This window comes from Struthio camelus, chromosome 5 (genome assembly GCF_040807025.1).
Source record: "Struthio camelus isolate bStrCam1 chromosome 5, bStrCam1.hap1, whole genome shotgun sequence".
Lineage (NCBI taxonomy): Eukaryota > Metazoa > Chordata > Aves > Struthioniformes > Struthionidae > Struthio > Struthio camelus.
In genome coordinates this window covers 59573717-59591479 of record NC_090946.1, presented here as the reverse complement: position 1 = coordinate 59591479, position 17763 = coordinate 59573717, and the positions used below count along the sequence as shown (strand labels likewise).

The window sequence follows — 17763 nt, the reverse complement described above, 5'->3', positions numbered from 1 at the left end:
ATGAAACTCTGGGTTTCCAGCTAAATCCAGGTGAAACATGCACTGCTTCAAATTTCTCTTTTAACCTTAGATTTGTTCAACCAGAAACCCTGACTGAAGCCTCAGGGCTGCAAACCCAGCCAACGTAGAACTGGGAAAAGGTGGACACAAACCTACAAAAGCCACAATGGCCACAGGTGTATTTTGTTTTTATTTTTTAACAGATTTAGTCATTCTTACAGTAATCTATTGGCACAGACAAAGCCTCAGTGCGAGGTTAGAGCTTGTTAAGGTCTACTCGCCTGGCTGAATTCCAATGAGAGCCAAATGAAGACTGACATAAACGGACTCACTTGTAATTACCCCAGCACAGAGATGGGTCCAAATAAAATCTGTATGTGAACACAAACATCCCCAAAGGTATGAAGCTAAGTACAAGCCAAGTACAGCCACTTAAGAAGAGGCCAATCACTCCAATGGCTACCCTACACAAATGGTGTGTAGCAAGTGCTCTGGAAAACATTTAGGAAATCCTCAGAATAAATAGCTTATCTGTCTGCAGATAAACTTAAATCTCAAACCCAGGGAGCTGGTGACTCACTGTTCCTCAATTTACAACGTGAGCAACAGTGAAGACAAGAAGTTGGCTTCACAGGAAGGCCCACCACAGGTTTTTCAAAAAATGATAAGCATCTGACTGTGCTCAGCCTCTAGAGCCCCAACTTCTTTATATCAGTAATGTGAAGAAGAAATGGCCTGCTTCTTCAGAACATTTGTATGTTATTAAAATAATATGTCCACCGCTGAGAACAGACAGACTTATAAACTCTGCTCTCTGACCATGATCTATGCCTGCTGCAACTGCCTATTCCTATTTAGGTTTGGGAGTTTTGTGAATGTTTCTTGAGCTTACTACAAAATCAATATTATTTATTTAAAGGTTAACATTATCTCCCTTGATCTCAAACTAACATTCCCAAGAATTACATTTAAAAGAAAAATTGTGAGCCATCTGCTTTCCATATCCAAACAGTAAAAATAAGTGGCTGTAATTGTACAAAGCACCAAGGGCCAACGCTTGATTCTTATGAAGCCAGAAGGACGTGTTTAAAAGTAGCTTCAGAGTACTATGATATGAAAGAGCAATGTAATTAAATAGCAGTCCTCATGCTTAAGGACTTATTAGGGACCCTTTGCAGCGTGGAGGAGGCAATGAAGGAAACCTTGGAGGCAGTCTGAATACTGCCCTCCACCCCCAGCACCGTGTTTGGGTACGTACTACTTAAAACATGGAAAATTAAAGCCACTAAAAGGGTATGGGAGAATCTAAAACACAACTGACAGTGACAACTGACTGAGGCAAAAAAGAAAGGTGGAGTCCTTCAGATCTAGTTAATTATAGCGTGTCCTGCCTTACTGGGCCCATGCTCTGGGGGTGCATACAGCTGTGCGCGTACTGTCGAATTGCTCTGGTAAGGCGCGTGGCCTCGATACGTCCCTTTTAATGTTGCTGCCATATGATTAGCCCAACAGCACTTAATGCATGAGCAGGGACCTCGCCAGGCAGCAGCAGATCAGCTCTCCCTGAGGGCAGGCTTGCCAACAGAGGATCCCTTCCTGGGCACCAGGCACCATGACCCATTGAAGCCAAAACGATGCCAGCAGCAATGCGTGTCTGAGGCAGGGCCCCACTGGTTCAGGATATACATGCAAATCCTTCACAGTGGAGCTGTAGAAAGAAATCATGCAAACCAGGGATTCTTTCAAAAATAAAATGGCATCTACCATTGCACTCTGGTAAGTGGTGGGGTCTTTTGCTTACACCTCCTTTCCTAAAATCCTAGAACTAGTGCTTCCCTAAGAAACTGGCTTTTTTCCCCCTTTCAACCTCCTACTCCAGCTTCATCAGCAGTTCCCTTTTCTAATTAGGGAGGAGAGGTGACAAGCTCCTTTTCTCTCCAAGTGGTCCTTCCCCAAAGAGGCATCTTGAGATTTGCCCAAATTCAAAGAGCAAGGAAGCCTGTGATTAGCATGTGGTTTCCCTCAGAGATCCCATGTATTGAAAAGAGGGCATTCGCAGCAAGGCCAAAGGATGAGACTGAAGAGGAAAGAGCAAAATCCTTGTCTGGAGGGGTTTGAAGAGATGGATGAAGAGGAAAAAAAACCATTCTGAGACCTAGCTCAGACCTTTTACATGCCAGACAGGTCAGCTCTGCCAAGAGGATGACCTGATTTCTTGGCTGCTGGCATATATCATACCCATTTTTTATAATTAGGTAAAGCTGTAGCACAGGCCGGGGAACAGTCATTTTTGTTTGATTCATCAGTGATACGCAGAACAGCCAAGGGGCTCCTCGCAGGCCCCAGCAGCGAGGGCAGCCGGGAGTGCAGTTCTGTTATTGTAGCCGGAGGCCCACTTCCAATCCAATTACACACAACAGCTGTGCTAGCTCCTCGTCTCCATCCCCCTTGCCTCCTCTGCTATTCAATTCCAGGATAGGTTTTGTTACTGTCAGGGGCAGAGAGTCAGGGTGAGTAGCACCTACTCTGAAAGATCAAAGGAAAAAGAGCATGAGATAGGAGATAAGGAGAAAGTAGTTTATCCTGACATCCACGGGCAGAAATAGTGATCAAATCACACAACCTCCTTTTCCCCATAGCAGAAACACTATTTTGACATTGCACGTGGCATATTCATTCCCAGTAGAAGTGCCACACGGGGAGGGTTACAAAGATCATGGTGTTTGAAAGCATGAAAATGTATCCACAAGTGTGTACAAAGATGACCGTACACAGAAGAGAATGTGTACAGGTGGGAAGAGCTGAGGGTGATTGCACTTTACGGCTGGAAAAAAAAAAGATGCATATCAGCACATATCAGAGCATCTCACCAAGTAAGTGCACAAGTAGGGAAAGGGAACGCTATTAAGCATAGAATAGGATTCTTCAGGTTGGAAACAAGATGGCTGATAACATATATGATAGAGGTAAAATGCAAATAAGAGCAGCTGAACAGGGAAAAAAAATTTCCTATTTGTGAGAACATAGGGAGTAGGAGGCATTGAATGAAATTCTCAGGTATGGGGCGTAAGAACAAGTGAAAGAAAGTACTTTTCATGTTTGCATAATTAAATTTCCTTTCCATAGGACACCATGGAGGAAAAAATATAAATGGATTAAGAAAAACAAAGGCCGGATAGGCCCCCCCCAAAATAGATCTATCATTGATTGTAAAACACTATGATCTGGGTGCAATCCCAGGTCAGGAAGTCCTTAAAGTGATTACCAGAAACCACAAAGGTGTATCAGGGCAAGATCCATGCTAACTTGTTCTATTTCTCAAACTTTTCCTGAAGCACCCACTTTTACAAAGAGGCTTCTGGGCTAGATGAATTCCTGCTCCGACCCAAAATGATTACTGCTGCCATGGACTTGCAAATGAGTGTTCATAGAGCTGAAAAACATATACATTTCAGTGCAAGAGAATCTGATCTGTGGACTGTGCCTAAGCAAAGAATGGCCTGCAAGAACACTAAGAGTGGTGGCACCTGTGAAGAAGAACATATGTGTGGACACACAGGTCCCCGCCAGCTGCGGGGCTGAAGATGTGTCATGGGGGATTCTGCTGTCAGGTGTACTCTTATCTAGTATCTTCTGTAAATAGGAAAGTTCAAATGGGCTGAAACACATTTCAGACCTGTTCATTCCAAAAAGGTAAAAAAAATACAGTTTCAAAGAAGCAGGATCGAGCATACTGGTACTGCTTAAATTACCCCAGGACATGGAGCTAGGGAGCCAGACCACAACACCAGTATTGAGATGAAGAAAAGAAAGGAGCATTAAGCGATAGAGTATGAAAGATCAAAGCCCTGGGCCAAAAAAGTGCTAGCATGCTCCTCTCTTCAAGGACCTCTGCACCCTTACGAAGGAGTTGTTCAGGCAAACAGAGACTAAATTTTCCTCAAGGCCACAACTAACTAGATCATTTCTACAAGGTTGTGCCCATTCACTTACAAGCAAACCCTAGTCAGCAGTGAAACCATGACAGAACTTCATCTTAGCCTTTTCCCCATGAACATCCCAAGATCCCTCCCACAGAGGGGATGAGCATGGTATGGATGGTAAAAGCGCTGTTAGACATCACCTAGGTATCAGTGCCGATCACCCTAATATCTAGTACCTTTGTTTAGTCCTTTCTCCTTCATATTCTTCCACTGAAAAAAACTAAGTGAAAGAGGAGCACATCACTAGCTCCTCAATCGACTGATCTTTCCCCAACTCTTTGTCTGGTAGCACTCTTGACCACTGGCAAAGAGTAAAAAGTGCAAAGAAAGGGGCAGATATCAGGCAGAGGAGAAAAAGACATCCGTTCTGGTCTGTGCTGCACACCACCCTCTGACTGATCTTGGTGGTATGAATGATAATACAGCACTTCACCCCTATAATGTTCAGTCTAAGAGTGCAAAGAACCCTACGAAGGCAAGATAAGGCTGTGGCTAAAACACCACAGGGAAAACTGACGCATTCCAGCAGGAGAAGGGCTTTGCCCTCTAGACCACACAGCAAGTCAGTGACCTAGCCAAGCACAGACAGCAACGCTCCTAACTCCAGGGCTCTGCTCTAACTGCTTGACTTTGCTGCTTACGATGTGGTGCTATTTTGTGACCAGGACAAAACACCTACAGGGCAACTGAGCTAACATTTGACAAATTCCTTTCCTTTGGGAAACGAGCCAGATGAGATCTTCAGTTACTTCTCAAGAGGAGTACAGCACACCAGCCCTTGTTGTTGGAGGGCCCCTTCTTTGCGAGCAGAGAGGGAAGGCTCATACTAGACGTTGCTGCTTACTTTGAACAAGACCAATTTCTCTGCACTTCTCAGGGATTGTGCCCAGCAGATCCCTGTGCTGTGTTCCCTGCTGCTGCCAGCCCCAGCCCATTCAGAGCAAGCTTTTTTTACTGGGGAATTTGTTCTAGCCAGCCTATTCAACAAGTAAAATTAACCAATTAATCAATAGGCCCTTTGCAGCCCTTCTGCTGCCTGTGGGTAAATAGTTACACTAGCTCATAAAATCCTCAGTTTGTCTTGCAAACAGTGTACGGTTAAAAGGGTTGCTTGGCAGGGGCCCTGGACTCCATCCTCGCAATACTGATGGCTGGTTGGCTGGATAGGGAGAAAGCCCCAGCACGACCAAGCACTAGGGAAGAGCACACCTATATCGTGGGGAAGGCTTACATCACAGCCCAGTCCTGTGCAGCAACATGAGTGATCTCCACTGAGGGTACTGAGCAGTGGATTGGACTGTCTAGGAATAAGCTCAGTAACGAGGTCTGGGCTCTGTCAGAATGGGAACACACACAAATGAGTGTGAGAGCACATGGAAAAGAGCTCCCAGGTGTGACTGTGGAAGTGCAGGTGACAAAGCACGTTAGCTCATGTGTATGAGCAACAAGGAGAATAAAAAATGTAGGTTCAAGCATATAAATGATGAGAATAAGAGGTAGCTGGACCGAAAGAGAGGTAGCAGGGTCGAAGAGCCCATTCATACAGAAGGATGGACCACTCCACCGCGCCCCCAGTAACAACACGTAGTCCTGTCCTGGTTGTGCTCTCCTTGCTCAGGCCCCTACTAGCAACGCAGCCTCCCTCTGCATGCTGCGCAAGCCTTGGAGAGGGCCTTGCTGTTGTGCAAGCCAGCACTCATTCATGGCATAAAATAAGAGTTCTACTGGTAGAGCACAGTAAGGTGGTTCCTTCCCAATTCAACCACCCTCCTCCACCATCAGCACCGACAGCTTCAGGACATGGTGGAGAGGACTGAGACCCTGAGCCCTCAGTGTATGTCCTGTCTGACCTGATAGGAGTGAGGAGTTCCTGCTTCCCTCCAACTAGGGCAGATAGATAGGGTGTATGCTCAGGCCCTGCAGAAGGGTCACTGAAGAGATTCAGTGTTATGGTTGATAGAGCCTTTTTTTCCCAAGGCACATGCCAAGCAACTACATTTGCCATTTGGCCACTTTCATCCCCTTTATTGCCAGCTGAGATGCACACAGACTGCAAAGGATCTGAGCAGAACAAAAAGGAAACTGATGAGAGAAACCAGAAAGGGATAAATATGCAGGGAAATTACCCAAGCTGCTGGCTCTCACTGTGTTTCTCTAAAGTGTTTTACAAAATCTGATTGTCCAGCTGTAGAAAAGAAGCAAATTGAATTGAGAACTCATTCCAGGTCCAGGTCTGGCGCAGCAAATTAGCAAAAGCTACCCACAAAGCTGAGAAAGGAAGAAGGCTTTGACTTCCCTCTCCCATCATCCTAATCCCAGCCAGGGCAATGCCAGTTGCTTGCCTGGACTCTAATTTTGATTTCACAAAATGATATACCAGGTGGAGCTGACTGAGCATGAAGTAAAAATTAGTCTCTTAAGCTTCAGTGGCAACAAGATGTGAACTACAGAGCAAGCTGGTCTAGTGCGATTAACCCTTCTAGCTGCAGTTAAGGGGAATCAAATCCCTTCAGCAACGACAGAGCAATCTGGGAAGGATGTTTGGAGTTCTCTGTGGTAAAACATTCCCCTTGTGGAGGAAAAAACCCCAAAATAAAAAAAGCGTATAAAATAAACATTCTTTTTTCTTTTAAATTAATCACTTGTGCATTGTGGGGAATGAAGGTTTTTGAGACCCAAATAAGATCACACATTCATATTTGCCCAGAAAGCTTTTAAATAAAACAAAAAATATCCTCTGTGAGTTAGTATAAATGAAAGTCAACAGCTTTTCAGTGGGACCAGTAAATGGAGCAGTCTACAGTGGGAGAATGAAAATGACTGATCTAGTTTTTATATGCCAAACTGCTTGAAGATCTAGAAGAAATAACCTGTATAAAGTGCAGCATTCCAAGCCAGGTTATTAGCAATATAAGCAATCATTTTAATGCAATTTTCATTCAGAAAGCATCCCTTTAACTGACCAACATAGCAATCTCCAAAGAGGAATGTTTGTGACATTTGCTTTTGTGAAGTCTTCCTTTTTTCAGAGACTTTGCAATCCAGACTCTGTGGTATCCAGCAGAAAGATTTGTTCTAAACTCTCATGGGAAACAGGATGAGATTTCTGCCCCTAGTAACTGCACCCCAGCATTCCCTAAAGAGCAGTCTTTCAGCTCAGCAAAGGTTACACTTACCTGGAATATGATTGACATCTGTCGAGGTGATTTCATGGCAAGCAGAAGGGAGAAAAGGAAAAGAGAGAGAGAGAGAGAAGAAAGAAAAGCCATTAGAGATGCACACAGCAACTCAGTATCCTTGCATGGAAATCAATTTCATGCAAAACCAGAAGTAATTAGGTTTGTTTGAAGGCCACGCATCCGCAGCCAAGCACCCAGCCATGCAAGGGAGAAGGCTTTGGCTCCCTCTCCACTGTGCATGTAAAAGTGAGTCCACCATCATATCTGTCCGGAGAGAGAGCTTCTGGAATCAGATAGACCCAAGCCAAGTCAGCTCCTGTAAGAATATGGTTAACATGTTCTACTATACTTCACACACAAACGCAAAACAAAGAAACAAAAACCCACCTGCCTGCAGTAGGTTTCTATTGCACATAAATTCAAGCAAGTTTTCAGAAGAAAAAAGGAACCTGCTCCCCTTTGAGGGGCCATGTGAATTTATGACCAGGTGCAAGGCATTCAACATAGTCCCAAAGTCTAGAAGAGAGCCCATTCCTTTTCATTCCTCCTGCCCATCATTCCCAAAAACCATCCTTCATTGCAGACAGTGGTAGGGGTTGGGGAGAAGGAGTGCCAGAGATTTGCATGTCTCACATGTTGTCTTTTCACAAAATGCTGGATTCAGACCAACTGTTTTTCAATATTTTTCTCTTCATGACTCAAGATCACTTTTTGGAATCAATCACATTACTCCCAGAATAATTTAGTCCTTTACAAAGGAGAGGAGCAAGGCTATGTAAGTGATGATATCGACCACAGAAGAGGCGTATCTTTTAAGGTAGTATCTGTTTTGGGCAAAGCCCATCAACCCCAGAGAAAACATTTTAAAAAAGGCCTCTCTTACATCCTTGTTATCATCCCACGTTTAATTTTGCTCTCAAATAGCTACACTTATCGTAACACCTTGAGGGAGGAACCCCTGAAATCTCACAGGATCAAGCTAGATCAATATCTTGATTGGAAGGCCTCCAAAGGAAAAAATCAACTTGCTTGAGGAACTAGTGGGGCTGAGTCCAGAGGTAGCACTCTTGCCTGGTGGCCGGAACCTTGCCCAGGAGCTGTGCTGCTGCTGGGATCGCCTCTCAGGTGGGACTTCAAAGCGATACCTTAACCACTTGGGTTACTGCAGTTCCCAGAGCACTTCTGCCACAAGCCCAGGAGCATGACTTGCTGGGTGCCTGGCTACCAAGGTCTAACAACGTATTTGCTCCCCCCGAACAGCCCCCTCCAATTCCCATCAGCATTCCCCCCTGCTGTCCGACCCAGCTGTGCTGCTGTAAGCTGTGCACTTACAGAGAGGCACCACTTTTCTTCCTGAGGCAGTTGCTATCAGTGGTGAGTGAGTAACTCCTGTGCATGTTGCTTTTTTGTTTATCACTTTCCGTTGCTTTTTGTTTATCACTCTGTAATGGCTCTGGAATCATTTGAGGAAAAGCGCGCCCGGTACATCACACACCTATCAAGATATCCTTCCTTAAGGAATAACCCGAATAAAACAATGCACCAAGAGGGGAGGGACTGTTGCACTGCAGCTCGTGTAATTTCCATAGTGTCTACTAAACATGTATGTCAGATCTGGTGAGTGTTATTTGTTACCTATCCTTTTTTAACACATCATTGTATTTAATGTTTTGGCACGGGAGCTTGGAAGGACACTTAGCACTGAAAGTTCACCTGCAGGTAATTATTTTTTAGGTGGGAAAAGAAAACAAGTGTCAGACAGCAAAACATGTACTGAGGATGGAAAGCAACAAGAGGCAAGAGCAGGGGCAGAAGGAAGGAGCAGACCCTTCACACTGCCCGGTGTGAACACGATGCCAAAGAAACTGCAAGTCCATAGGAGGACTTGAACTGAAGTGTTGTTTGGGGAATCAGAGCAGCAGTCACAGAAGATGCTTGTGTGTTTCACAACTAAAAAAGGGAGGAGGGACCAGCATAACATACCACCAATGCTACAGACAAGCAGCTATCCCAAAAGTCTATTCTACACAGGTACAAAACTCAAAAGCCAGGTTTTCCTCCTGTCACAGCCTCCCTCCAAGCCAGCTGCACAGGCGCAAACACACAGGCAGCAACTATCCAATGCAACAGTGGGCATGGCCACCACCAAAGCTCCCTGGGGGCCTCACGCCAGCAGACTGAAGCTCGCTGTGGCTGCGGTCAGCTCCAGCGAGGCCCGAGTGCGCGTTCAGCCTCACCAGGCTGCCTGCGCTCCAGGAAAAAGTCACTGGGGGGTTTAGGAAATGAGAAAGATCAGGAGATGGAAAGGGAAAAGAAAAGAGAAGACAAAAGGTGTGCAAAGGACAAACATGTTAAGCACATCAGAGAAGAGACAAGGGGCTGTCACTGATAGACTGCTTGAAATAATACTCATTTAACTGGATAGTTTTTAAACCAGTCACGAAGCTGTTAAAGAGGGGAACGATGAAGTGGTAAGAGCTATATAAAGATCTCCAAAGTGTAGCTTCCCAGTGGGAAGTAAGAGTAAGCAACCAGCAAGGGGACATCCAGGTACCCATACTTTTTGTCTGGATGTACCGAGCAGCAAGCATCCCTAAACACGACTGTTTTCCCCTGTATCTGTTTAGAAAGTCTTTCCCCAACACAAACTCTATACACACTAGTTGCCATCAAAAAAGTCATTGTTTGCACCTCTGTGACACATTTGCAATATTAATCTATGTTGCAGACAAAGTCATTAGTGTTATTTCCCATACTAAATACAAAGGTGTTTCTTGTATCGCAGACACCCCCCCATGTGGTATCTGCTAGCAAATGCTGATTTTCAAATGGTGAAAGTACCTGTGTTTTATTTTAAAACACATAACTAGAAAGCACTGCTTTTTTTCTTTTGACAAAAATGGTACACAGTCATAAAGTCCTCACAAAAGACCCTACAATAAATACCACTGTGGCATAGAATTGAAATTGCAATCCCTCACAGGAAACCCTATAACACCATTGTGGTGTGGTTTGCAACTTCGGTAGGCAATTAAAAATGTGGTTGCATGTATTGACAAAAGGGCTCCTTAATAAGAAACCTGTTTCTGTGATGCAGCACCTCACGGCGGGTGGCCCCACACTTAGAAGAAATCCTCCAGAAAGGCAGAGGATAGAGTTGACAAATATGCACAGATTGACCAGATTTGGAGAGCTGACTTGACTGTCCTTGAGCTCCTGTCATCTGAGATGCTCTCTCAAATTCTGGTCGTGTTTTCCCAATTAGTTTTAAAAAGGACTGTATGAAATATGTCCCCGCTCTCTTCCCCATCCATCAGCACTACCTTCCTCCCATCTCTCCCCCACTGGGAGACGCAGCGTTCCCCAGTGACTCAGGGAACACACAGAGGCCGTGGTTAACAAAAAGCCCAGTGACCATGGGATTCACTGCCACGTGGATGGAGGTTTATCTGCTTGCTCCAGCTCAGAGCACTTCTAAAAGTGCTCTGGCTAGACAGAAAGGTCTATCTCTTAACAAAAGGCAAGGCAGGGTTTGCTTTATCCTGAATGCAAGACTCCATTTATTGTGCCTTTGTAAAGGGCTGAGCCACAAGCCGGTGCTGTTTGCTTTTGTTCTTTGATGCTAATAGCTGGGTTGAAAGAGGGATCAGTGACGTTGCTGCCTGTGTCAGGTGCAGCTCCAGCCATCTGGGTGGGGTGGCAGGGGAAGGAGGAGGAGGAAGGACAGTCAGAGGAACAAAGTGAATGTTGTTATAGCTCACATCACTCTGGTGCCTGTAGCAGAAACACCTGAGGTAGTTTTTATTCTAATATTTTTAACAAGAAGTCTAGTAATAATGCAAAGAAAGAGTCTCGAGAGTGAGCATTTATCTCCACCCAGATGACAGGGACAGACTTTCTGTGCACACCAGCCTTATCGGTACATAGCACCTTGACCTGAAGAGACCCACTTTAGGTCCTATCTCCATGGCCTACTTGATCTTATTCTCAGTCTTTGATGGGCTGTGGACACCTGCCTTCTGGCAGCCACCCAGAGAGCCAAACAGAATTCACACGTCACAAACAGCCATCAGACAGGAGCATCCTAGGCCAAATGGGAGTCAGTGACCCAGAAAAGAATGGCTCTGTGGCTTGTGTTACCACTTCCCTGAGCTCACTGGCACCCACTGCCAAGGCTCTCTGGTTTCCCTCAATCTGACTGACAGTGTGTAGAGGAGACTGGGGAGCAGTCAGGATACAAATTGGAGAGGGGAGAAGGGCAAGAGCTATAAAACTTATAGACTTTTTTTTTCTCATAGGAGACCCCTTTCACAAATAAATGATACACTCCCTTTAGACAGAGAAAATTACCTTATTCTGAAGCTCACTCATGTATGGAGACCTAAAAAAGCCTTTCTAAAGCAGCTTTGGCTCTCACCACGCTGCATATATAATAAACACATATAGGTACAATTTCAATGGTAGTAGCACCATGGGTTGGGAACTCTCAGTCACCTCCTTTAACTTACTGATATATATGAAAACAGTTCAGAGACTGTGGATTGATACAGTTATGTCAGCCTGTAAAGTGACTCAAAGATATGTGATGAGCTGGTCCGGACTCCTATGGTGTTGTAGGAAAAGATGCTGGTGACTCAGAACTGGGCAATTTCCTCTTAATTGAGCTCTGATGGAACATTTTAATAATGGGATGAAGAGCTACATTTTGGCTGAGCTGGAAAACCCTCAAATTGCAATGAGCAAGGTCTTCATTAATTTGATACTTCATCAAGCAAAGTATTAATTCCAGGTGCAGATTTGGAGATTGGTCTCACCTGCCCCATTCAGGTAAAGGTAAACCTATGATCATCCTTCACTTCCTATCCCAAATTGTGGGGCACAAGGGTTGTTGGTGCAAAACTGTACAGATTCCTTGCCTCTGTCTTCAAGAAACAGTGGTTCAAAGCCAACTGGGAAGGTTATAATGACGTACAAAGAAATGGCATCTACACTGTATAAGCAGCTGCTAACAATGTTTGCTTGCGTAAAGATGGACTCTGTAACAAGATCAATTCCAAGCGTTCAGACTTCATCCCTGTAGTGCCTGTGCCCACACAGGAGATATGCACCTTGAAGATTTACGGCTAACATTTATGGTTAACTTGCTAAAATATCTGGGCTCCATTAAATTTACAAAAATGTTGACCATTATTTTGACAATATCAGGATTTACTCCCTTATATTTACCTAGCATCTTTCCTCTTACTCTAGTGGTAGCATCTACCCCAGTATCTTTGCGCTGATTCCAATGGAATTGCCACAGAGATGAATTTGACCATGTGACTCCGTCCACAACAGACCGATTCTATTTATTTTGCTGAATGCTTATGATATTGAAACAAATCCAAGACCACTCCAGCCTGTGATGTCTGTCACCGAGCAGTATGCTGGGATCACGAAGAACTTCACAGGGCTAGCAGGTGTAGGCCTTATTGTCTTACTCCAGGAGAATAGGACCCTGCAATTTGTGTTAATGGAGTGTTGAACACTTCTGATTTTATTCAGTAGAGACAAGTGGTGACACATCCACACAGAAGTTCATTACAATAAATTACATTTCTCTGTGTCCTTTGTCCTGCAGGATCTCTTAGGCTTCAATCTCTCAGCAACAGTACTCACTTCATATGTTCCATAGAATCGCATACATTTCTGGCACTGCGCAAAGAGCTAATACTTGGGATCCCAAAGCACTTATTAACTGTGAATATAGGACTCATTCATCCAGTACTGAAAGGCAGCCAGCAAGTGAAAAAGACAGATGTTTAGCAGCTTATAGCAATGCCATACAACCATTTAGCATATCAGTTAGAACAACAAGCACTACTTAAAGAGGCAGAATGAAGCCTTACTCTAATTCAGCTGATCTTGCTAAAAGTGCCATGTGATTTTAAAGTACTTCTAATTTTAATGATGTTAAGGGATTTGACTTCAAATCTTATCCGAATGATTAACATTGGTTTGATGCATCCAGTGCTCTTCTCCATATTCTGTGTGCTTCCATCATTACGAAAGTTGTGGGCAGCCTGTGCTCTCCTCAGGGTAAAATGAGAGATTGACTGACATGTGCCTGACTACGTCACCCTCTAAGGCATTTGAAGTGTCAGCAAATCCTACATCTACTAAAGAAAACAGATTCCTCACCTCAAGGGGTTAGGTTTTCTCCTCTCAGGCAATCAAGATATTCAGGCAAAGTGCGTGCTATAGCTAGCGGGAGAGACATTTGCAAGCAACTATGGGTTTGCTACAATTGCCGGTCCGTTTAGGAGAGTGCTTTTATAACAACATGGTGTAGAGGGATTAAGTATGCCTACTGCTTTCAAAACTAATGTACAGAATTACTGAGCTCCAGTAACAGTGAAAAACAAAAAAAAAACTTAGAGAAATGAATTTATAATAATCTTTATAATTAACTCTGTATCATTACTATTCTTAGATAAAGCTGCTCACTGATTTCACGGCTTTCAGTAAAGCATCATCGTCTCCCACACATCCCAACACATACGCTCAAGTACATTCCTCAGGGCCCTAGCTACACTGCTGGGGAAAAAGTCAATTTTTCTGTAGCCTACTACTAGCAAAAACGCAACTGGAATTGAATTACTCAGTGCCCTCTGAACAATCTGTTGATCTTCACTTAAACTGCCTAGATGCATTGCCTGAGCACTCCAGGATGAAGCTAGTTTCTACTCCTTCCTAGGTGCCTGGCTGCTGGGGCAAAGGCGGATTTGCTCCCTGCTGTTTTGCATGGTACTCCTTACAGTTTCCATTCAGCCAGCTGTGCCCGCTGTCTGGGCACACAAAGATACATGAACCGGGTAACTTCTGAAAGGCAGCAGCAAGCAGAAGAAAATGAATAGCAGTTTGTGTTCACCACACATAGAATGAGAAGAGACTGAAAATGCGGAAAGGGAAGTTCAGGTTTAAGATTAGAAAAACTTAGCAGAAATAGGTTAGTGAGGCCATGGAGTAACCCAGCTGCAAGGAGTTAGCCACCAGCAACAGAAAAGGCTAGACAAAAATCTCTCATTAATTTTTCAGATACACCTGATCTAGCCTTGGAAAGACTAGTTGGCCCTTGAGACCTCTTCCAATTCCATTTTCTATGATTTTATTATTCTAATTCAAAAAGCACTCTCCCCAGACAATCCCATCAGTAACAGCTGCCAGGCATCTCAGGACTAAGAGCTTCCATAATGGAGGAGAACAAATGTCACACCCAGGCTGGACCTCTGACAGGAGCCAAGTGCAGGTGCTCAGGGAAGTCAAAGAAACAGAGAAAACACAGAGTAACCTTATTCTCAGCTTCCAGCAATCAGACACTGGTGGAAGTTGCATCGTGAGCAAAATGTTTCACAGTCCTTGATGGACTTTTTCTATGAATTTGTCTGGTCTCTTCCAGAACTAGGATTTATATGGTGTGAAACGGTACTTTCATTTGTTTGTTTGAAACCTGCAGCTGAATATATCATATTGGGCATCCCCTACCTACTGTTTTATAAAAGATAACGAAGAATCATTCCCTATTCCTATTCTCTGCAGCGCTCTCGATTATAGTGATCTGCCTATCTCCTGTGTCAGTCACATCTTTTCTAAACTGAAGAGTGCTGATCCATCAAGACCTTCCACAAATGGGAGGCAATCTGTGCCTACACTGCAAAGGCATCTAAGTAATCTCCAGCAGGACCAGCTTTCAATTTTAGCCTTGGGTCAGTTGTACTGGGCAAGTTGCAAGATCCAGTATATTTTCGCACAGGTCTAAATCCATTAAACCTGTCTCTCCCTGAGGGACGTATGTCACTACTCAGTCTGGCCAGCGATGGAGAAACTGATGAGAACAAAGCTATTTTTCTTGTCAGAAACACAGTCCAGCAAGTTTATGAATAAGAAATACAGACTATGTTTGAACAAGTCAGCCTAACAGCACACCACCTCTTTGGAGGTCTTTGTTCCTCACTAGGCCCAGGTGTAGATTCAGAGCCCCCTTCCCTTTCCATTTACCAGTGTTGCGTGTGCAGCCCTCTAAAGAACAATCATCTGCTCTAGGTTCCACTTGCCTCGCTCAGGCCAAGAACAGCTATAGCTACTGTGAAGAAGGAATCCTCTCAGCTTAGCTCAGACACCAGAGGAGAAACAAATCAGGTCATAGACAAACATGAATATTCTGATGGTGAGTGCCCAAGAAACACACACGCAATCTACAATTCCTCCACAAAAACTACTATTTGGCATTCAGTGTTTCACGAAAACAGAAAAAGCCACCCTATGGCTCATCACGTTATTAACTAGAAATGCCAAAACTTTTTCCATGCAAGTGGCCACTCACAGAAAAAAAAGGGGCTGCATAGCTTTCCTACTTGTGATACAACGTTTAGGACCACTGTATATAAACCTTTCATGTATTACAAGCAGTGGCAGGGTTACATAGAAAGCAGTTTTCCATTTTCACAGGCCATCTTCAATGGTAACAAGAAGATGATGATTTCTGTTTCCCTCCCAATAATTTCAGTGTGGCGGCAACTGGAATTTATGACCTTCTAAAATCATACATTGCTTCTACCTGCTTTATCACACTTCTGTAACATTACTTCAGACATCTCTGTACCTGCTTCCATGCAAATGTTTATGGCTGGAAACTCCCACCCCCTCATTTAGATTTCACTTCAAGGTGAGAGAGCCTTTTCCTTCACAAAGCCTTTCAAAAATTAATTGCAGATAGAGTTACATTCTTACAGACAGCTGCTTCCTCATATTCTAACTAGAGCTGAAACTACTCTCCCATTATAAGCCCAATTTTCTCTCCAATCTTGATTTTAACAAGGACTAAATCAACTAACGTGACACTTCAGTGGCTGCAGCATATCACAAAGAGAGATGTTCTTGTAAGCTGGAGGTGACTCACATAGCACACCGTAGGGATACAGGAGCCAGACTCGCTCCTACAGACTTCCTTTATTTAAATGACTCAGGTAGCAGGAAGAAACGGCAATGGGATAGATCTCCCTAATGGGCCCCTCTGCCCCGTAAGAAGGCCTCCCCCAGATTCACAGACACAGCTGCTGCTTCTCAGATCCAGCAAAAGGCCAGAAGGTTATCAGGACATAAAAGTGACAGGGAGCATGCTGATGATGATGCACAAAACTGGACTTCTCCGTGCTGACCACCACAAAAATGATCTGTTTTTGAGCAGTCTCACAGCTACACTAAAGCAAGCCAGCCATCTGATCAGGAAGCAAAAACCAGTTATTTACTGCATGTGCTCTGTAATCTGCTCAAAATACTGAAATCAGGCCCATGGCGTATCACCTTTAGCTGCATTATCTGCAACACTGACACACAGACTAGACACTTGGGCATTGCCCACCATATGCCACAGGGAAAGGGTACCTTCTCTCCTACTGAGCAAGAACCTGTGTGCATGCTGAGTATTTTCACCTTTGTCTTGTTCTCAGACCATCACCATGACAGCTACCAAAAGCACTTTCTACCCCTGCATCCATCACAAATTGTGCCTACTCCATTCCTTCTTATCACACAAAAAATGATGGACAGGAATGAACTTCGGACATATTCCCTGTGACATGTACAGCACTGGGGATATTCACTAAATAGCAACATAAAAAGAAGGAGTTAACATAGGGAGATTTGGAAAAAAAGTGATAAGTAAGCACAGGAAGGGCTTGTTAAGCCTCTGCAGTGGCCCAGGCTATAATCTATTTGCTGTACCCAGTCACTGAATTAATAAAACAAATCCTCGATAAGTCCAACAGAGTTATTAGAGAATGCTAATATTCCCCCCCAGAGTAATCTGAAGAAGTAGAACTGGAGGCACACAAGACTGTGCCTAGCCTAGCAGGACAAGGATGGAGGCAGAGGAAGGAGGGACATTCTCCAAACCCACCTGACAATCTTCCTGGCAGCACTGCTTGCTCCTACCCAGCCTGCTCTGGTCAGACGCAGCAGAACGATGGGAAAAACTGTGAGGCAGAAAATTTCCCTTCCCCACTTCTGCTGCCAGCCTGATTTTGCATGAGGCAGGAAGAGAGACGCTGCTCTGCTACCCGAGCACTTCTCTGCTCACAGAGAAGGTGCTGGATCACATCAGGGAGGAGATCGCACCTCACTTGACCTCAGCTGCTAAAGCCCACGCACTGAAGCAGTGGCTGGTTGTGCAGCCTCTGAGGGCAAGGAACAAGCCTTCATCCACTAACACCTGGCATTTACTAGTGTAGTATGCCAACACTCCTCCGTTACAGTATCACAACAGCTGAAGACAGAAGTGATGTAGTGCACCCATCTGTTGGGCAGACAGATGTCGCTAGGAAGTGAGAGGTGGCTTCTTCCAAGTTAAAAGGGAACTTTAGCAGGCTCCATTCGCTAGGCCAGATATCATATCTTCAGTATTATGGCATCAATTTGTTGGAAGGTGTAACTAGCATTATCACTGCACCACTGAATCCAACTCACGCAAGCAATGCTACACTCCTCCCTAAGATTCTTATGACCCCTGAGGTTTATACAACTGAGATTTACACAACAATCATTTCCTCCTGAGAAAGGTGATG

General features: G+C 44.4%; 1 protein-coding gene across 4 annotated transcripts in view; it reads right to left on the bottom strand.

Annotated features, from left to right (window-relative positions):
• The window catches only part of NRXN3 (neurexin 3), a 1027384-nt gene that overhangs the window by 940022 nt on the left and 69599 nt on the right, over positions 1–17763 (bottom strand). For all 4 annotated transcript variants that reach the window (XM_068946691.1, XM_068946692.1, XM_068946693.1 and 1 more), the window contains exon 3: positions 7160–7177. In XM_068946691.1, coding sequence (XP_068802792.1) covers positions 7160–7177 — 18 coding nt within the window. The remainder of the gene's footprint in view (positions 1–7159; positions 7178–17763) is intronic.